This window comes from Helianthus annuus, chromosome 3 (assembly GCF_002127325.2).
Source record: "Helianthus annuus cultivar XRQ/B chromosome 3, HanXRQr2.0-SUNRISE, whole genome shotgun sequence".
NCBI lineage: Eukaryota > Viridiplantae > Streptophyta > Magnoliopsida > Asterales > Asteraceae > Helianthus > Helianthus annuus.
The window spans coordinates 18441454-18464270 of record NC_035435.2 but is presented as its reverse complement, the minus strand read 5'-3'; the positions used below and the strand labels follow the sequence as shown (position 1 = coordinate 18464270).

Here is a 22817-nt window from a genome sequence, read left to right as displayed (position 1 = left end):
AATGGCCATAATGGGTTCGAAAGGCGGTTTTGGGGATGTCTTCCTCTTGAATGCGCAATTGATGATAGCCTGAACGTAGATCGATCTTCGAGAAACACTTAGCACCTTGCAGCTGATGATAACGGTTCTTGATGGTTAACTTATTCAACTCCCGATAGTCGATGCACATCCTGAACGACCCATCCTTCTTTTTAACGAAAAGGACTGGCGCGCCCCAAGGAGAGGTGCTCGGGCGAATAAAGCCTTTTTCAAGTAACTCCTGGAGTTGGTTCGAAAGTTCCCTCATTTCGGATGGCGCGAGTCGATAAGGGGCTTTGGCAACGGGGTTGGCTCCAGGAATAAGGTCGATACGAAAGTCGATATCACGACTTGGCGGGAGTCCTGTGAGATCATCAGGAAACACGCGAGGGAATTCACAAACAACAGGTACCTGGTCTACCGCCATTTCTTTCTTTTCCTCCTCTGCTACTACAATGTTAGCCAAGAAAGCTCTGTATTCCTTGCGGAGATACTTGCTAGCTTGGACACATGACATGAGCTTGAGACCTTTCGAAGCTGTTTCACCGTACACACATAATAGATCACCATTTGCGAGCGAGAATCGAATCATTTTATCAAAGCACACCACTTCAGCATGGTTTTCACGAAAGTCCATGCCTACTATGACGTCGAAACTTCCGAGTTGCATTGTAATAAGGTCGATTGGGAAGATATGATTGTTGAGCTCGAGGGTACAATCACGAAGAACAGAATTAACGGCGACAGTTCTTCCAGTAGCGACTTCAACTTCGAGTAACGAGGGGAGATAAGAGCGCTTACGACTAAGGAGCTTCTCGAATTCAAACGACACAAAGCAGTTATCGGCTACAGTATCAAACAAACATGATGCATAAATACCATTCACAAGGAACGTACCATTAACCACGTTGTTGTCAGCCTGGCTTGACGGGCGTTGATGTTAAAGGTTCTGGCACGGGCTGCTTGCTGTTGCTGCTGAGGCTGCTGTTGCTGCTCTTGGGGCTCTTGCTTCACAACCCGGTTTGGGCACATGTTTGCAAAATGGCTAGGGTCACCACATGCAAAGCAGACTCGAGCATTGACCGCGGGTGCTTGAGCTGCGGGTTGGCCTTGAGAGGCTGGTAGTAGAGCTTGATGAGCAGCGGCAGGAGCTGCGGTGTTTCGGGGACCATAGCGATAGTTCGCAGTGAAATGACCGTAGAGGTTGCAGTGGGCGCAGAAACGACAGGCGAGTCCCACCGGATGATGGTATGAGCATGTCAGGCAGAGCGGGTGGGGACCTGTGTAAGCACGCTTTGCTGGCGGTGCATTGGTCACTGGAGCTGGTCGGTGATGAGACTGCTGCTGAGCCTGTACGGCTTGCAGAGGGGCAACAGTTGTTGTGACAGCACAGTTCTTGTTACTAGAGCTGTTGTTGTTGTGCTTCTTCTTGCAGCGTGATGACTTGGAGGGTTGAGCAGTGGAGTCGGTGGTTGCTGCAGTAGTAGCTTGATGCAAAGACTTGGATGGCTTATCCCAGAAACCAGACTTTACCCGCTTGTCATTGATCTCAGCGGCAAGCAAGTTTCCTCGATTGATTATGTCTTGGCGGCGTGAACAAAGTCGGCAACACAATCAGGTGGAGCTCGAATGTACTTGTTGATGGCCATGTCTGGCGTCTTGACTTGATCGGGACAGATAATACAAAGCTGCTTGAAGTGAGCAGTTAGAGCAGCGTTGTCTCCGTCCTTCTGCTTGATGTTCCAAAACTCGTCCTCCAGCTTTTGGCGTTCATGGGGAGGGCAGAATTCGTCCATCATGATGGCCTTCAGCTCTTCCCAAGTCAGCTCATAAGCTGCATCATTCCCGCGTTTGTTTCGTTCGGCTGTCCACCAGTCTAGAGCTCGGGACTGGAAGACGCCGGTCGTATTGAGGGTACGGAGATTTTCAGGACAGCCGCTTTGGCGCAGAGTGACTTCGACCGAATCAAACCATTGAAACATGGCGGTAGGGCCATCTTCTCTAGTGAATTCTTTTGGTCTGCATGCCTTAAACTGTTTGAAGCTGAAAACATTCTTGTTGGCATCTTTAGGAGCTTCAGTTCGCGACTCCTCAGACGATTTGCTGACGTTTTCATACACCTCGCTTACAGCTTTTGCCACTTGCTTGGCGATGATAGCACCAAGACGACGGTCTCTCTTTTCTTGGCGGGTAAGAGGGGTTCGGTGTCCAGATGACGACATGGTCTGCAACAGACATCGTCGTAGGTCTCAGACACAACAAATCGAATCTCACCTCTAGGGCTGTAAACGAACCGAACGTTCAGCGAACAGTTCGCGAACCGTTCAACGGGAAGTTCGTTTATGTTCGTTCGTTTATTAAACGAACGAACATGCACAAGAAATTTCGTTCGATTAGTTAAATGAACGAACATGAACATGTTTCTCGTTCGTTCAATTGTGTTCGTGAACGTTCAGTAAGATGTTCGGGAACGTGTTCGTAAACATTCGTTCATTTGTGTTCGTTTATGTTTGTATGTTTGTGTTTTAATTAAAGATTTTTGTACTTTCATATATTTTATCTATACTTTTTATATTATTAAAGTTTTATTTATTTTATTACCCTAAAAATTAAACAAGGAAACCCTATTTCACCTTTTTTATGCACCATTTCCCTTTCCTTTCTCATTATTTACATTGACGTATACGATCGACCTCCGTTCCACAATAAGGGATTCAAGTTCCAGTGCTACTTGTCACGGCCCCCGACCCGGTTTGACCCGTTTCAGGAGCCGCGGGACAGAAATCCTGCGGTATTTTAATTTAGGCGACAGCGGAAGTCTTTTAAAACAGGATCTTTAGTATTTCAAACTGCTCATTACATAATTTAGGGATAAACCCAGTAATTTACAATAATGTGATTTCCATGGAAATCTTTATTTTTAAAACATGTTCCTTTATTTATTTACACTGAGCCACTTTTCTAAGCTGGTAGTGCTTCCTGGCACTTTTCTTTGCTCACAACAGATCACCTGAAACATGTTTGAAAAAGGTTTTGTCAGCGGGGAAATACTGAGTGAGTTCATTCAGTTTTTAGGAAATGACCCATAGTTATAAATTACAGCATAAGAGCGATTACAATGGTTCATATCTTATTTTTATCTGGCTTTCTGTCACAATGGTGACAAGTCATAATGGTGACGATGGTCATACCACTATTAGGTCAATGAACTCTAATAGTGACGTTTCTCCCTAGTAGGTCAATGAACCTAACTGAGAGAAATAGTAATGTGCACAATACCCCACTAACCAATAAATCAAGATATCCACGACTTAGTCCCTGTAATTATAATATTTTGAAAATAATTTGGAGTATTGTAAAACAGTTGATAAAAAGAAGAATGACTCACATTGCAGATTTAACGAGCAGTGTATAAGCCTACTGATTAGCCTTGATTATTTCTAATTTAACAATAATGCACACAAAACAGGATTAGTGATCAATACAGCAGTTACGATAACTTCCGAGATCAATTTCTCACAATGAATGACCAAGTGCAATACTTCAACTCATTTATCAAAATGACAAACGACAAAGTATAGTACTTCAACTCATTTATCGAATTATCGACAAACGACAAAGTACAATGCTTCAACTCATTTATCGGATTACCGACAAACGACAAAGCATAGCCCAATGTGGGCGGCACTTAGACATTCTTTGAATGTATTGATTCCGGAAACTGAATCGTAAAAGCGATCGAGTAATTACCCTGTTCCGCGGCAGCACCTCGTGATTAGTGTGTGTGTGTTGGACTGTTTCTGTGATAATTCGCTCTACGTAACTCAATTTTACGTCGTTCCAAAGACAGAATTCAAGTCCCAACCCCCTCTATTTATACCCGAAATTTGACACCGTCCCGTAGCGCGAGGGGTACCCCCTATAGGTGTCGCGCTACGCGAGTGGTAACCTATGTTCATAGGGTAGCTACGTGTGTAACTAGGCTTGCTGTGTCGACAGTTTTTCAATTTTCGAATTTTACAAATAGTTTATGAGGATAATCGTAACTAGGGTTTTGCCCCCCCTGAGTTTTAGGGGCCCTGATCCTGATTCTGAAAATTCTGAAAATTTTAGGGTTTGTGTAGAATCACTTGGGTGTCTCAATTAGGGTTTTCTTAATAGATAATTAACATTCTAATTATTAATTTTAATGAGAGTTGTTACACTACTCTCTGGGCCATCCACCTTTATCCTCTGTCGCATTCGCCAAATTTATTTGTGTTCGTTTGTGTTAGTGAACCGTTCGTGAACACGCTCATTTCCTTAATGAACGAACACGAACATAAAATCTCGTTCGGTAAGGGTTCACGAACCGTTCGTGAACACATTTATTCCCTTAACGAACGAACACGAACAAGGCCTTGTTCGTGTTCGTTCGGTTCGTTTACAACCCTACTCACCTCACACGTCTACTACTTACTAAAGCTTAGGAACACGTCGAAACACGTATCACATAAACACATTGGCACATAACCACAGATTCACGTAATCACAGAAGCACATAAGCACGTAGACACGTAGAGCACAGAGACATATAAACACAGAAGCACATACATATTTAATCACAGAGGCAGTTAATGTCATGTAATTCTCCTATAAGCACATAGAGTATTCTGACTGACTCAAGATCTTATCATTCAAAGCTCGCGTGCCGTTCGTATGTTTTGGTCGCGTATAGTATATTGAGTAGCATCGTATAGTATAGTCGTATAGCGTGTCGTGTGGTATAATGTCGTCTAGATTGCAGCGTCTTGTTATTGTCTTGGGATAGAATAGCAGTATGAGTCGTGTGTGTCGATCGAAGTGATAGCAAAAATCGAATAATTCTCTAAAAACACATAAACAGATATATACACATAAAACATATAAAATCGACGAATTATCAAAGTAACAGCTGCGGGCTCAGAATCGGAACACATAAAATCGAGAAATAGATTGTCTGCGGCTATTAGACGTTGACTACCCAAAGCGATTCGACTATTCACAATAGACTTGTCGTCACATTTCGACTTTCGGGGTCGTGTTTCTGCCTCGATTCTTGGGCATTCAACACGCATTCCCTAGGTCATGCTTGCGAGTTCAGGTCGTTGGAGTCCGTCGAGGCTTTGGTGAGAGTTTTGTAAAACCAAATAGGTCAGAAATGGCTATCAAGGTTCGGGTTTCACCCCTGACCTAACAACCTTTGTTCCTGAGCCTTTAATAAAATAGAGGAGATTATTCATCAAAATATGGATTTCACTCCTGATTTGGTATAATTCTCCTCATTCGTTATTGAAAATAATGAGGAAATCATTGATAAATTGGTAAAATCAGCATTGGTCAAGTAATTTAGTCGGGAGTTTGCGGTTTTCACGCCTAATCCTAACTAAATCGCTTGACTTTATTTGAAAATTCGAGTGCAGTGATAGTGAGAAATAGCTGGGTATAGCACATAAGCTTGGTCTGTTGGTTCCTAACTATAGTCTAGGTCTCTAAGACAGCGACCCGGACTAGGTCGTGTCTAGCCTAATTCCCTATAGTTATGGCTCTTATACCAATCTGTCACACCCCAACCGATGGCGGAATCATCGGGGCATGGCACTGAGCGAAACAGATTGTCCAGAAGTTTCCATAACAACTATTATCACTATTCAATTTATATAATACGTCCCATACCATACCTTAAATAGTAAACAAACTATTACAGATAACAACCAGTCAAATATTCTGTTCCGACAACTCAGATTCAAATATAAAATAAATATTGTTTGTTTGTTCTAAAGACCCCTAGCTTGATCTTGACAGACAACTATTTGTTGGGGGGCTCTAGAGCTTTATTCTAGCCTCGCTTCCTTAGCAAGTAAACACCTTAAACACCTGTCACATACGTTAAAATACAGTCAATACATGAAATGTAAAGGTGAGCATACAAGTTTGATTATAGCATATAGAGTTCGAAATCGTTTACGCATAACCAGCACGGGCACAGAGGAAAACGAAGCATGTTAATTATCGACATGGATCTATCGATACCAATGACTGTGGGTTGACTGTCCGAGACAGTTCGCAATACATGATTACCACCGTAATCCATGCAAGTAATTGTCCTTAACAACCCCCGTGTGAACGGGTGCTGAGTCCAAACTATAGTACTACGTAGGGGTGGCAAAATGGGTGGGTTGGGTAGGTTTGGGTAATGGGTTAGGATGGGCATGGGTTAGAATGGGTTTGGGTTAAGATGGGTTTATTAAGAGATGGGTTAGAATGGGTTCAGGTCAAGATGTGTTTTTGTCAAAAAAATCAAAAAAAATCAAAAAATTCAAAAAAAAATTAAAAAAATTAAAAAAAAGTCAATGTGTAATAGTTCCAAGACTGAACTGGACTGTACCAAGACTGGAAAAATTAAAACTTTCTCACCATGTGGGAAAAAAATATTGACAGTACTGACTACTGAAGGAAAATTTCCAGCAGGCATAGTTAACACAGCAATACTAAACTGTTGCCAGCCAAAACCTTGTTATAAGATTTCGTTCATGCCCTTTAGCTATTTTCTTTTCCCAAAACTAATTTCAACCCACTAAATCTAAGATCAATGGTCTAGAATCCTTGTTACCTTTCTTATTTATTTTACCCTTTGTATGTGATCCTAATCCACATGAACCGAAGGTATAAAAGTTATAAATATATGAAAATATAATTGGTTCGGTTTGGTTAGTTTTGTTAAATGAAGGTATAAAAAATAACTGATAACCAGTTTTTGGATAATTTGGTTTTCAGTTAATTCAGTTTTTGGTATAAAATCTTATTAACAACTCCTTTTCTATTTTCAATAATTTTACTAGAATTAAGCCCAGGCTTGGCTTTGCAGTGCGGGGGCATAAAACCGTGCTACCATAGGTGGAGGCGTAAAAACATGCTAAATAGCAACCCAAAAAAAAACTAAAACCAGGAAAAAAATGTGAAACAAAAACACAGGTTTATAACACCAAGTGAATCACGTAACGTAAAATACACGGGTTCTTGTTAAAAATACGTGGGTTCCCATTACAACTTACATTACACAAATTAATGTAAGGATTTCGAAATTTCCATGCACTTTAACAAAACTAAACATACAATGGAGGGGAGGGGGAGGGGAGAAGATGGTGGTGGCCCTGTCCTTTTCAATTAATCAAACATTTTCTTTCCTTTTTTTCTAAATGCTTATTAGATTTAAATATTATTTTAGTGGATTGTCTATAGTGAAAACCTGTGAAACCATTACACACTAAAGGTGAAAAAAGTAAATAAAAATCCATGACTATGTGACATTAATGTGACAGAAACTTTATAATATGAGAGTGAAACTATGAAACAATAACACATAGCTTAACAATTACAAGATGTAAGAATAATTTTTCTTTTTCTATTGGGATACATGGCCTTCACTTGCCCACTGTCACACCCCAACCGATAGCGGAAACATCGGGATGAGACGAAGTGTGTAAAGATTGCTAGAGACGTCATAACACTATGTGACAATATTTAATTAAATTCAAATTTCATTTCAAAACTAAATGTCATACAAATTCAAAAAGGAAATATCAACATTGTTTCAACAAATAACATAACAAAAACAGATAGATAAATTTAGGTGTGTATCTAGTCCACCCTAAACTTGTTTCATCAATCATCCATACTTCAATAATCAACCTGCAACATGTATTAAAATAGAGTTTCAATGCAAAAGCAAAGAGCGAGTATACAAGTTTGTCTACATAGCATAATAGAATAAAAACTCATATCCAACATGAACATATTAAAATAGTTTCAACCATGCTAGTTTACGCAGTCCAAGTGATAGCCCAAGTTTCCAATGCGTTAAAGTACCTAACCCAAAGTTTCACGGGAGGTTAATATGTCTCCTCCTAACAATACCCCAAAGACTAACGGGGAGGTGCATTACCCCTATAGCGCTACTATTGTTAAGGCGGAACTACACACGGGGATTAAACGTTCACATAGCATAAAAGTCTCAAGTATCACAAGTTTCATGTTTAAATAGATAGAGTATGTTTCAAATAAGTTTCAAGTGTCATGTGCGTTTAATATAGAATACATGTTGCACCCAAAGTGTTTAAAAGTAAAAATGGGTTCGAGTATACTCACATTGATTGCGTACGAGTAAGGATGGAGAATTCCAAGAGAACGAACGTAATGGTTATCCTAGATATTTAAAGTAACACATAACGAACTTGTTATTATTTATTGGTAAAATAAATAATCCTAATATTTTAGTTAGATAGTATTCCTCATATTTATGATTTACAATTCGACTAATTATAATTTATCCCCTTAATAACTTTTAGTATTACAAAAGGGTTTAAAAATAATTTGGTAATTAGTTATTATAGGATAGCAAGGAAATATATAAAGGGGATTATTTGTTGGTTTTTTTTTAAAGTTTGAGAATATAATGAAAAAGAACGAAAAAAAAGGTTAGTAAGATTTAATTACTATGGATTCGTTTTGTATGTATCATGATCTATATTATCACAGAAAAGCAATTAAAATTAAGGAAAATAATCATTTGGTTTTAAAACAGAGAAAAAATAAAAGAAAATAACATAAAAAAATGAATTAAAGTTCAAAAAGGGTCGCCCCAAAACCAGGTAAGTCTGGGGATCGAACCCGAGACCTTCTATGTTTGAATAACCAGCAACCAAGCCATTTTAAAGTTGTGGCTTTTGTCTTATATGAAAATTAGATTAGATTATTCAGCCTTCTTCTTCATTACAAATAAACCGCACAAACACTGTTATTGTTTCTTTTATTATATTTTTTTGTTTAGTTCTAGATGTTTATAGATGAATGAAACATCAACGACTTATTGGTCAAGGAATTAAAAGGGCCAGCCACCAATACATGCTTCACCAAAATAATAAAGCATCAAAGAATGTTTAAAGAAAATTATAAATATAACAAGGCATGATGCTATAATTTAAATGCCAAAACGAATGAACACAGGAAAAGATATCGTTGGGAGATGTATACCGAACAGTAAGCTTCAACGTGATTCGAACAGCTTCGGCGATGAGATGACGAGATGATTCCCGTTGTGAACCTCGGTCGTCTCCGACTCGTGCTCCGTGACGTCTTCGAGTTCCGGCGGCAAGACGGTGACGGGTTGAGTTCCGTCGTAAGCTCCGAAAGTCTTCAGTGTCGTCTTCACGTTCCGGGAAGGCTTGTTATTCTTCGAAGGCACCTCGATTACTCCGAGGTGTTGCGGTCCTTCTCCGGCGGGGTGCAAGGCTTAACGAAAGGTGTTACGGTGTTGTGAAGGTGTCCGATACTGATTGCGGGTGGCGAACTACATCGTGGTGTTTAACCATGGAAGTGAAGGTGGGTTGTAGGGGTGTCGAGAGATAGAGATGGTCGAAACCAGTTGTGTGGTTGATTTGTATGTGTGCAAGAAATCAGATGAAGATGGAAGGACAACGTCATTTTGGGTGGCAAAGTTTTAATTGTGCTTTGATGGTTCACTTTTAACCACTCTTTCTTTTTGCTTTGGTAGCTGTGTTCTCTGACTCCTTTTTAAAGAATGGATTTCTATGCCTACATACATATTTTATTTTTTTGACATAAATTTTGAAAGCTTACACTTAGGTCCCTCAATCTTGAGGATTCAATAAATTTATTAGTCTAACTTTGTTTAAGTTGGATTTTTCTTAAAATTAACCTTACCATCTAACATGGCTAACGAAGTTAAAATAGAAGGGAAGAAAAATTTAATTGTTAAAATTAATTAAATTATTTAACTAAAAATATAAATAATTAGATAACCTAATTAATTAGATTAAAGAATAAACTCTTTAACGTTTATTTATTTTGCGAAAAATTTCCGTCGTTTCAAGGTTAGGACCCGAATTTCATAACGGGTAGGATTTTGGGAATCCATTTTGACGGATGTTACAGTCTCCCCTACTTTAGGAAATTTCGTCCCGAAATTTATTTAAGAGAAAGATATTGGAGAAAAGCATTTCGGTTAGAAGGATGGTTGCCTGAAATTGAGACTTGGAAGTTCTGAAACATTTTGAAAAGTACGAAATTCGAAGGACGGAATGATAGGTTTTGTAAAAGGAGTGTGTTTGGCCTAAATGGGTTGAGGCGTTAAGCATAAGTAAAACGTGTAAGTACGTTTATAGGTAAAGTAAGTTTAAACAAGTTTTGAATAACCCAAATTCGGGATGTATTAGAATGTGTCGTATTTAAGAAGGAAAAATTTGTACGAAACGGTTAAAAGTGTTTGCACATGACTAAGGAATAGAACGATAGTTTTAAAAGTAAGGAGGTAGCTTAGGATTCGAATGTTTTAACAAACTAGATAGCGAATGGGGTTTGTATAAAGGCAAAGAATAACAGAGAATGAGAGGAGTATAAAAGCGAACGATAGATTTTGATACACAAATACGAGTATAAGAATAGCATAAGTACGGAATGAATGAAGGCGATGTTAAGAATGAGGTCTCGCCGTGGATAATCGGATATAATGCGTTTGTGAGTTGTTTAAAGTTCGAATTAGGTCCAAAAGTCTACAAAACACTGAATGTCCCATGGCACGTTTTACGAAAGTTTGGTAACATGGTGAAAACACTTATATATAGGAAGTACCAGCGGCGTATCCACCATGTTTTGACCATATTACGCCCGTCTCGTATTCGGTGTCATGTTACGTCCCGTGTCTTTCCATACGCAGTAGTACACTCTATGATTCTCACACGCCCATTACTATAATCCCGTGTGCACCCGTGATTATACCAATCGTCGCATGATCCGCATAGCTTGTACTAGTTGCGTATGAATCAAGGTATAAATAAGTTCTGAAAATAAGATTGCGTGTGTATAGATATGTAACATATAATCATGTTTGTGTTCCAAATAGTATAAGACCAATCGTAAGCGAATCCCTCGGGTTTCGCTCGCGTATAGGTGCGAAAGTATAAATTTTGAGTAAAAAGCATGAGCAGAGTATAAGTTTAATTATGAATACGCATGTAAGCATAATCACAAAACGTATGACAAGAGTGTGAGCATAAGTATAAGCATGACGTGTATGAAAGTGAGTATAAATGCGAGTACGAACATGAGTATAAGCATAAACACAAAGCGTATGAGTATGAATACAAGTATCAGTGTGAACATGAGATGTATGAGCATAGATGTGAACGTGAATATAGGTGTAAAACATGAAGGTTTAAGAATGAATAAAATATATGTGTATGAATATATGTGTAAACAAAGTTGTACAAATGTAAATGAAAACATAAAATGTCTGAACATGAATATGAATGTGGTATAAACATGAATGTAAGTACAACGTAAATGTATAATTGTGAGTGTATGTATAAACGTAAAACGTATGAATTTTGAATCATGAGTATAACATAAATGTGTAAGTGTGAACATAAGTGAAGGCATAAAATGTACAAGTATGGATGTAGGAAATAATGATTTTGTTTATAGTATAAATCGAAATACATAAATTTATGTGCGTGAAAGATCAAAAGTTTTGAGTATGAAAGAAAAAGAGAACGAGTGACACGCGTGAAATTGTTGTGAGATATTGACTAAAACGTGTAAAATGATATGCATATATAGTTGTTCGCGCAAAACGTGAAGTTAAAATAGTTTGAGTTGTCATGGAATGTAAAATCTAGTTTGTGAATGTAAGGAGAATATAAAAGAAAACAAAAATGAGTAGTATTTGCGAAATTGACGCGAGATATAAACTAAAACACGGTAAGATAGTATGTATGTATAGTTGTTTGAGTAAAGCGTGAAGTTTAATTAGAATCAAAATAGATTGAGTTGACATGAAATATAGAATCTAGTTCATAAATGTAAAGAGAGTATAAAATATCTATTGGTTATGTGTGTTATACTTTGTGAAAGAAAGGAAATGCTACTCTTGCTTTAAAAAGGATTTACATTCGTTGAAGATGGTTGGTTCTTATGAAGTTTCCTTGCCCACACATTTTAAATTAAATTGACGTATTGAATAATGGTTGAAAAGGTTCTAGAAGTAGATAAGTTTGCATCGTTTTAAATGATCTGTGTTAGAAAATTTTGAAACTTACAGCTTCTTGTAAAAAAAAAAATTGATCCTTAGAAAAAGGAATTTGGCACATGAATTTAGTGATTGTTGAAAAATGTTTCATTGGTTTTGAAAAGGAGTTTTAGTAAATGCTTAAATAATACTGGTAATATTTTATAGGTGTGTGCGAAGAAGTTGATTTGATTCTCAATTAAAAATAGAAAATCTCTAGTTTAATGATATGTGATGAGCTTGTTTTATTAGTTATGTTGAATACAAAATTCGTAGGCAATGGATTTGTTAGACCGACTAAGTTGACGAGTAGTATTTCGTGAAATTTTGAATATTGAGAAACAAGTGTCTACGGAAAAGTTAAAATTTCACGTGTGTAAGCTATATGAAAATATAGATTGTAGGATAAGAAGTTCATTCATATAAACAATGCATTTTGAAATAATTAGAGATTTGACTAATGATAAACGATTTAGATGTATAAATGATCGTGTTTACATAACATAGGCTATTAAAAGAAAAGGTAAGGGAATCACCCCTAACCCATTGGTGAGGTCGTTGTAAGATGAGAAAAAGAAGCGGAGTTAATCGTCAAGGTAAGGAAATCACTCCTATCTCGACGATATGTCTCCACTTGTTGTTACAAAAGAAAAATGTAAATAAAATTACGAGAAATTATGCATGCTAGTGATGTATAACCATATGAAAAGTAATAGTATGATGTATGCGTAAAAGTGAAATCTCAAAACGGTTCAAAATTGACAAGAAAGAGTTTCATCATAAAAGATCGAAGATAATAAAGCGTACATCTGATAAAAAAAAACTTGGGTGGTTCCAAAACGGAACGTTGACTAACCAAAGTGGTCGAAAGGTCTTTTGAATCTGAGAGCATGCTTTGGCCTAATAGGTGGTATACTCTCGCCGACAAGTCGGTTAACGGTATTCACCCTTCCGGTTACTACATGCCCCAATTCAATCGAAAATTCGAGACTTGGCGAGATTTATGTAAAATCAAGGAGTGGGACTAGTCGACTAGATGCGGGTTTCACCCCTAGCTTGACGAGTTCGTACCCTTAGTGTGGTTGGTACTCGTTGGGCCGAAATTTAATTTCGACACGTTAACGAGGGTCCACTAGAAATTGGATTTGAAATTTGAAATTTGAAATTTTCATTAAGATGTGGATTTCACTCCTAACTTAATGGTGTAATTTGGTGCAAAAATAGAATCAAACAGAATGAAAGTCGTTTACCAAATTGTGGGTTCCACGCCTATTTTGGTAAACTCGTCTCGTTTGTACAATACGAGTGTTTTCGAGTTTAAGAAAAATCGAGTAAAATGCTTTAGAAAAGGGGAGTATGTTAAAGGAATACGCAAACAAGTATAAACACATAAGAATGCACATCAAGAACGGTACATAAAGAATAGGACAATAAAACAAGTACCAACACATAGAGGAATATGCCAAGAAATCAAGATTACACATAAAGAATCGAACGATGGAATAAGTATTAACACATAATAAAACAAGTTTAGCATGTCAAGTGTTAACGCATAAGTGACATATATGTTTGAAAGATGGCAAGAGAATAAATAAAGGCAAATAAGATAACATGCAAGTAGTTTCAAGCAAGACATGAGAATAAAGCTCTAAAACTATAGACTAGGTTAAAGCATTCCTACTTTTCCTAATTCCCTATAGTTATGGCTCTGATACCAATCTGTCACACCCCAACCGATAGCGGAAACATCGGGATGAGACGAAGTGTGTAAAGATTGCTAGAGACGTCATAACACTATGTGACAATATTTAATTAAATTCAAATATCATTTCAAAACTAAATGTCATACAAATTCAAAAAGGAAATATCAACATTGTTTCAACAAATAACATAACAAAAAAAGATAGATAAATTTAGGTGTGTATCTAGTCCACCCTAAACTTGTTTCATCAATCATCCATACTTCAATAATCAACCTGCAACATGTATTAAAATAGAGTTTCAATGCAAAAGCAAAGAGCGAGTATACAAGTTTGTCTACATAGCATAATAGAATAAAAACTCATATCCAACATGAACTTATTAAAATAGTTTCAACCATGCTAGTTTACGCAGTCCAAGTGATAGCCCAAGTTTCCAATGCGTTAAAGTACCTAACCCAAAGTTTCACGGGAGGTTAATATGTCTCCTCCTAACAATACCCCAAAGACTAACGGGGAGGTGCATTACCCCTATAGCGCTACTATTGTTAAGGCGGAACTACACACAGGGATTAAACGTTCACATAGCATAAAAGTCTCAAGTATCACAAGTTTCATGTTTAAATAGATAGAGTATGTTTCAAATAAGTTTCAAGTGTCATGTGCGTTTAATATAGAATACATGTTGCACCCAAAGTGTTTAAAAGTAAAAATGGGTTCGAGTATACTCACATTGATTGCGTACGAGTAAGGATGGAGAATTCCAAGAGAACGAACGTAATGGTTATCCTAGATATTTAAAGTAACACATAACGAACTTGTTATTATTTATTGGTAAAATAAATAATCCTAATATTTTAGTTAGATAGTATTCCTCATATTTATGATTTACAATTCGACTAATTATAATTTATCCCCTTAATAACTTTTAGTATTACAAAAGGGTTTAAAAATAATTTGGTAATTAGTTATTATAGGATAGCAAGGAAATATATAAAGGGGATTATTTGTTGGTTTTTTTTTAAAGTTTGAGAATATAATGAAAAAGAACGAAAAAAAAGGTTAGTAAGATTTAATTACTATGGATTCGTTTTGTATGTATCATGATCTATATTATCACAGAAAAGCAATTAAAATTAAGGAAAATAATCATTTGGTTTTAAAACAGAGAAAAAATAAAAGAAAATAACATAAAAAAATGAATTAAAGTTCAAAAAGGGTCGCCCCAAAACCAGGTAAGTCTGGGGATCGAACCCGAGACCTTCTATGTTTGAATAACCAGCAACCAAGCCATTTTAAAGTTGTGGCTTTTGTCTTATATGAAAATTAGATTAGATTATTCAGCCTTCTTCTTCATTACAAATAAACCGCACAAACACTGTTATTGTTTCTTTTATTATATTTTTTTGTTTAGTTCTAGATGTTTATAGATGAATGAAACATCAACGACTTATTGGTCAAGGAATTAAAAGGGCCAGCCACCAATACATGCTTCACCAAAATAATAAAGCATCAAAGAATGTTTAAAGAAAATTATAAATATAACAAGGCATGATGCTATAATTTAAATGCCAAAACGAATGAACACAGGAAAAGATATCGTTGGGAGATGTATACCGAACAGTAAGCTTCAACGTGATTCGAACAGCTTCGGCGATGAGATGACGAGATGATTCCCGTTGTGAACCTCGGTCGTCTCCGACTCGTGCTCCGTGACGTCTTCGAGTTCCGGCGGCAAGACGGTGACGGGTTGAGTTCCGTCGTAAGCTCCGAAAGTCTTCAGTGTCGTCTTCACGTTCCGGGAAGGCTTGTTATTCTTCGAAGGCACCTCGATTACTCCGAGGTGTTGCGGTCCTTCTCCGGCGGGGTGCAAGGCTTAACGAAAGGTGTTACGGTGTTGTGAAGGTGTCCGATACTGATTGCGGGTGGCGAACTACATCGTGGTGTTTAACCATGGAAGTGAAGGTGGGTTGTAGGGGTGTCGAGAGATAGAGATGGTCGAAACCAGTTGTGTGGTTGATTTGTATGTGTGCAAGAAATCAGATGAAGATGGAAGGACAACGTCATTTTGGGTGGCAAAGTTTTAATTGTGCTTTGATGGTTCACTTTTAACCACTCTTTCTTTTTGCTTTGGTAGCTGTGTTCTCTGACTCCTTTTTAAAGAATGGATTTCTATGCCTACATACATATTTTATTTTTTTGACATAAATTTTGAAAGCTTACACTTAGGTCCCTCAATCTTGAGGATTCAATAAATTTATTAGTCTAACTTTGTTTAAGTTGGATTTTTCTTAAAATTAACCTTACCATCTAACATGGCTAACGAAGTTAAAATAGAAGGGAAGAAAAATTTAATTGTTAAAATTAATTAAATTATTTAACTAAAAATATAAATAATTAGATAACCTAATTAATTAGATTAAAGAATAAACTCTTTAACGTTTATTTATTTTGCGAAAAATTTCCGTCGTTTCAAGGTTAGGACCCGAATTTCATAACGGGTAGGATTTTGGGAATCCATTTTGACGGATGTTACACCCACACACTTACTTTTTTAGTGACAGAAACTTTATAATATAACAGTAAAAAACTATGAAACACAGCTTAACAATTGCAAGATGTAAGAATAATTTTTCTTTTTCTATTGGGACACATGGCCTTCACTTGCCCACACACTTACTTTTTTTATTTACAATTTTTATTGTTTTTATCTTTATATTTATATTTAAATTTTACATATATATTCTTTTTCTTTAATAACTTTTAAGATGCAACGTTTTCGTATATTCCAAATATATTGTTGATAAATGCTTATTATTCTCTACATTTCGATATAAATTTTATTCAAAACTTAGCCCGTCTATGTTAAAGGTAAAGAGCAATAACCGGGGCATGCCATAGACGTGTACAGGGGCGGACCCACCACCATTCCAAGGTGGGCGGGCGCACCCCCGAGGAAAATTTTTTTTTTTGTAAATTTCCAACGAAAATCCCGTCCGCACCCCTTGGATTTTTTCGTCCGCACCCCTTGGAATTTTTCGAGCGCACCCCTTGGAATTTTTCGTCCGCACACCATAGGTAGAAAATATTATGGATTAATATTATACATTTTTTTAGAGATAGTTTGGTTTTTTTTATAAAAATACTACCTATTTTAATACATTATATACACTAGTCCATTACCCAATTACCCAAACCAAATTCTGCCCTCCAGCCCATTAGCCGAGTAGCCCACTGCCCCCTAACATAAATCTGCAGCCCATGTCCATTACCCAAATAAGTTAAATAAAAAAATTGAACTTTAGCCCATATATGATATATAGTAATTAGTTGCACCCCTTCAATTCCCATCATCATCCCGCCCAGCGATCTTTTCCTCCTGCCCAGCGCCAGCGACATCATCAGCAGCAACAACCCAGGTCGATCACAGCCGGAAAGTGACCGGAATCCGCCCAAAACTGACCGGTGATCTTCAAAGGTAAGTTTTGTTCTTTTTTTTTATGATTTTACTTGATATTAAGGTAGAAAGGGGTAATAAAATTCTTAAATAGGTTTGAAAAATCTTGTGTTTAGTCGTTGCTTTACTGCTTTAGATGATTTTTATAATGATTATGTTATTTAGATGATTTTTAGGGGTTATTAAACAATTTTAGGGCTTGATTGCTTGAATGGTTGAAAGTTAAAATTAAACAAAAAGGCTATGGAATGATGAACTTATGGTCATGGATCAATTTATTGTGATAGGATTATAGGAACCATGAGTAGAGACTTTATGGCACGATTTGTCAAGAGGAAAGTGGATACATCTTCGGAACTAATTGATTTGGATACTCTTCCTTCGGATCCGTATGATCGCAAGCCGATAGAATCATATAACGTGAATCAACGGGATGAGATTAGAAGGGCATATATAATAAGAGGACCGTATCAACCAAGAGGTATCGAATTCCCACAAACAACGTTTCAAGGTGACGAGTTAAGAAAATTTAAGGAAGAATGGTATGACAAACATGAGTATAAGGGATGGTTAGAGTATAGCTCAAAATCGGATCGCGTGTTTTGCTTATGTTGCTATTTGTTTAGGAGCCACTTCGGATCGCGTGTTTTGCTTATTGAAGCTTGTTCTCGTATTACCCGTCGCAACCGCAACCGTTGAAAGATGTTTTTCGGCAATGAAGAATGTGAAGACCGACTTGCGTAATCGGATTGGGGATGAGAATTTAAGTGATAGTTGTGTATGCTATATAGAGAAAGACTTGCTTAAGAAAGTAGCTTTAGATGATGTTTTGGATAGATTTCAAAAAATGAAAACCCGTAGGGCGACGTTTTAATTATGTTTGTACAAAGTTTGACGTGTTTGCGAAATATATAAATTTAGTTTGATATTCTTTTGTCTTGCATGACCCGACCCGACCCGATACAACCGATTTTTTTACTTATGTACTTAGGGGCCTAAAATTTTTAAAAATGTTTCGCACCCCCATAAAAAAATTCCTGGGTCCGCCACTGGACGTGTATGGCATTCCAAAAGTAAAACATTTGAGCTAAGAGACCATGTAGACTTGTGATGATGCACTGTGGAACAAGGGTTAGTAATAATCATCTGCGATGCAACGGTTGTATTATGTTTCTTTCAAGTAGCATCCCATGACATTCATATTGTTGATTTTTTATTTGTTAAACAAAATTAAAAGGCCATTAACACATAAATATCTTTCTATACTAATAAACAAAAATTCTTTTTGGACACGTGTCACTCTCTGGTAATTTCTTACCCTTATTTTCTTATTTATCTCTTTTATTAAATAATAATAATAATATTAAACATCAATTTAACTAAATCTATTTATCTCTTTTGTTTAATTGATTTATTTTTTAACTCTAAAGTTTCAATCTTTGGCAATTTAAGTCTAAAGTTTCAATCTTTGGTATTTTAACCCCTTTTGATTAATTTGATTTTTCACTTCTAATTCAAAAGTTTTCATCTTTTGCAATTTAACCCCTTTAATTTTTTTTTTACTTTCAATCCAAAACTTTTCATCTTTTGCAATTTAATTTCAACATTTTTTTTTTACTTTCAACTTTATTATATACCTTTCATCTTTCATAAGTTCTCCGTTTAACGTGTCGTTCTAAATTTCTGACTTAACACGCCGCAACGTGCGTGTGAGGTTCAACGTTTTTTCATCTATTTTTTCCTGTTTGACATGTCCATCGCATCGCGTCGTTTTTTCCCCATTTGATAGGTCTGTCGCAACGTGCGAGTCAGAGATCGACTTAGTTATTTTTTCCTTGGTTTTAAACATAGGCTCGTGGTCATGTGAGAAACATTTGCCTTTCATCTAACATGATATATAACTATTGAATCCTCCGCCGCATTGCGGCGGGTGATAAATCTAGTTTTAAGTTGTAAGAAAGCCCTTGATGTGTTCTCTGCATTAAAACAGATATCATGTTAACTAAGATGCTAAACTTTACTAAGCTAATACTTATGGCCCACAAAACAGAGGAAAATGATAAACTAGAGTTGCAAGACGGTCGTGCCGAGTGAGTTTGAATGGGTCTAAACGAGACAGGCGAGCTGGCCGCTAAGACCTCACTCAGTCACTCTCCGCTAAAAATACAGAAAAATCATAACAAATGAATGAGTTAGTTAAGATTAAAATGGCAATATTATTACACTTATAACCACATTTTACGAGATAAATAGTTTAGGGCTTTACATAGATATCCTGTTGATTTCTAAATCTGTAGCATTCTATCTCATGCATATGGTATGATATGTTTGAAATTGACCCATTATGACCTGGCCTGCCCATTTTTGCCGGGATAAGAGAAAACAATTAAATAAGGACAAAGATATATAATTTGAACGACGAGTAAGCAAGCGAAAGCTCCCAATACATGGATTAGTCTAGACATCATTGTCATGATTCAAATTCAAAACCATCACTACATACGTAAATATTAAAAAGCATATTACTTATAAATGTTTTAAGTCGAATTTGTCAAAATCAACTGATAGACTCCTGCATCCAACGCACCACAAAATCTCCAAACCTTTGATCTCATGCTTCTTCTGTTTGGATATTAACATGTGAGGTAAAGAATGTACATAAAAATAAGTAACTAGTATGTGTACCTTCTTCCTTTATGAAGCTAATTGCTTTTTCTTCACGAGGTAATGGCTCGGGCAATAACATCAAGCCCCTAAACTGGCTATGTGCTTTGGAAGAGTAAGGCGACACAATCTGAATCAGTGTATGGCCTTGATTTTCTTGTTCAAGTAGCTTCTCGTACGTAAACTAAAAAAAAAAAAAAATAGAAAAAAAGCCAATATTTCTAAGCAATTGATGCGTTTAAACAAAATCTAAACAATGTTGAAACTCAATAAAAGATAATCAAAGAGAGCACATATAACTCTTTACCTTGACAAGAACACTTTGTTCTTCAAAATTAGTTAAAGAAAAGGATGATCTTAGGGTTAGAGATCGAGGACGGAAACAACAAAGTACTGCATCCACAAAAGCCGCATGATCTGATGATTCTTTATCCACAAAATGTATCTCAATATGCTCGAGTTTGTAAGGTGGCAACTCAATCTCCTTTATCTTTTCTAACACTATGAACTTCTACAAAACAAATGGAAGGAATATACAGCTTTGTGTTGGGGTTGTTTTAAATAATTATTCATGACAAAGTAATACATAAACGGTTTGATCAAAGAAACACACCTCTCTCAAGCAAATATACAAGTTCAAAGCTTTGAATCCATTTTTCTTGCTTAAAAAGAGCCTCACCTTCTGGAGCCAGAGAGCATCTATAGAGGCGTCGGGATAGCATCGCATACATGCATTCAAATGGGGTAAATCCCTTATCCCAAGCCAAGAATACTGGCCAACATCAGAGTAAACAAATAAACCCAAATTTGGGGTACTAAACTCAATTTCTTCCAAATTAAATTTTGAATTTAACTCCAATGCCCTCAACGAATGACTTGACAACTTCAGATTGTTGTCTTCAGTTCACTACTAAATAAAGCCAAATATTTAAGGACGGGGAAGTCGGATAAAAAGTCGGTAAGACGCTTCAGATTTTGGCCTTCGTAATACAACGATGCTAGTTTTTTTGCATGTAGCCAAGTTCAATTGTGGTGGCCCTCTTTCATCCACGCCTGCTACATAAAGTTTAGATAGATTTGGAGCATCAATATCAATTATCTCAACAGCGGTGTCAGAAATACCAACTGTTCGAAGATTTTGGTGTCCATAAACACAAAATCTTATGAAACCATGGCAATAACTAATCTCAAATTGTTGTAGAAGAGGGCAACCACTGGTGATATACTTGATCACTTCATCATCTATACGGACGGATTCGAGAAACAAATAAACCAAAGACTTCAACTTGACCGCATCAAGCATCAAGGAAGAAGGCAACTTACAGCTATATATGGTCAACGATTTCAGCATAGAAACATATAAGAGTATGTTAGGCAAACGGTACTTTGGTATAGAAATTAACAGCTCCTTGACGCCATTTTTAAGAACTAATATAAGGCATCTGTTAACAATGTCTAGTTCTTCAGACTTGCGGATGTTCGCCCAAAGCTTGAGCTTGTCTGCAGGGACATTTAGATGGCAAAATCTAGAGATGGTATACTCAACATACTTGAAAAAACTGTTTCGAGATTTAAATTTATAAATAGTGAAATCTAAAATGGGGAAAGAAGCGGTTAAGTGAAACCAGATCTTGGACAAGACATTCATTCGAACAAGGTTTATAGGAGGGCCATCGGATGTATCAAAACAAGAGAGAATGTGATGAGCAATGAAATCAGGAAGCTGTGAAATGCGGTCCATATCTCCAAGCCTACAAAACGGAAATCAAAAACAGATATCAAATTTGGGGATAGAATTAGGGGTGGCAAAATGGGTGGGTTGGGTAGGTTTGGGTAATGGGTTAGGATGGGCTAGGATGGGCATGGCATGGGTTAGAATGGGTTTGGGTTAAGATGGGTTTATTAAGAGATGGATTAGAATGGGTTTAGGTCAAGATGGGTTTTTGTCAAAAAATTCAAAAAAAAAAAAAAAATAAAAAAATTCAAAAAATTTCAAAAAAAAAAAAAATCAAAAAAATTAAAAAAAGTCAATGTGTAATAGTTCCAAGACTGAACTGGACTGTACCAAGATTGGAAAAATTAAAACTTTCTCACCATGTGGGAAAAAAAATATTGACAGTACTGACTACTGAAGGAAAATTTCCAGCAGGCATAGTTAACACAACAATACTAAACTGTTGCCAGCCAAAACCACTTGACATCAACAATGAATTCAGTTGACCAGTTTGACTCGTATCTTCATCACACACTATCCACCAGTTTGACTTTATTTTACCAAAAGCCTTCTTTTAATCTTTTCTAAAAGACTTTTGTAGCGAACAAGATAATGAGTTTGGTTTGATGTTCTTTGATAGTTATGTAAGACTTGTATTTTCTAAGCACATTCTGATATTTGACCTCCAAGAACTTTGAAAGCAAGTAATATTTTTTATGCACAAATGATTTTTGTTGACCATTTCTTTTCTTTGACCACTTGTCTTTATGCACAATTAGTCACGTAGTTTAAGCTTGTTACAGGCCCTCAAAAGGGATTTAAAACCCTAAACCACTTGAACTTCCACTAGATATACAAACTGTAAAAATCCATAGAATTTTGTAACTAAATGCCCTAAATTCATTCTTTGATACCCACAGGCCACAACATCAAATATAGAAAACTTTCAAGATTTGCAATAAAATTTCAACAATATGTAGATTTAATATCCAAAAACCTAAACTGATCAACAAAAACCCAAAAAAGCAGCAAAAAATTCCAAATTTGACGCATCCCCTTCAAGATTTGAATACTAAAACCCTAAATTCTTAATCAAAACATTGAATTTCATCAACCCCATAAAAAATTTCAATAACTTACTCGTTTGCAGAGGGTGGAAGC

General features: G+C 36.5%; 1 protein-coding gene and 2 long non-coding RNA genes across 5 annotated transcripts; all 3 read right to left on the bottom strand.

The window, feature by feature from the left end:
* Window positions 1–7635: 7635 nt before the first annotated feature.
* LOC118490152 lies at window positions 7636–9722 on the bottom strand. Its single transcript, XR_004888368.1, has 3 exons — window positions 9070–9722; window positions 8185–8241; window positions 7636–7728 (listed from the first exon to the last, which is right to left on the bottom strand). It is a non-coding gene; the product is annotated as an uncharacterized LOC118490152 (long non-coding RNA).
* Window positions 9723–14039: 4317 nt separating this feature from the next.
* Window positions 14040–16091, bottom strand: LOC118490151. The gene is made up of 3 exons (XR_004888367.1): window positions 15439–16091; window positions 14554–14610; window positions 14040–14097 (listed from the first exon to the last, which is right to left on the bottom strand). It is a non-coding gene; the product is annotated as an uncharacterized LOC118490151 (long non-coding RNA).
* Window positions 16092–19672: 3581 nt separating this feature from the next.
* On the bottom strand, window positions 19673–21143 carry LOC110928716. Of its 3 annotated transcripts, XM_022171751.2 has the most exons (4): window positions 20556–20694; window positions 20250–20453; window positions 19964–20126; window positions 19673–19900 (listed from the first exon to the last, which is right to left on the bottom strand). In XM_022171751.2, the coding sequence occupies exons 1-4, from the start codon at window positions 20667–20669 to the stop codon at window positions 19890–19892; spliced, it is 492 nt and encodes a 163-aa protein (XP_022027443.1). In that variant the 5' UTR covers window positions 20670–20694; the 3' UTR covers window positions 19673–19889. The 3 variants fall into 3 exon arrangements, with proteins under 3 accessions (XP_022027443.1, XP_022027442.1, XP_035843331.1); XM_022171750.2 differs by having other exon boundaries at window positions 19673–20126; window positions 20556–21143; XM_035987438.1 differs by having other exon boundaries at window positions 19673–20126; window positions 20622–20722.
* Between the last annotated feature and the right edge of the window lie 1674 nt (window positions 21144–22817).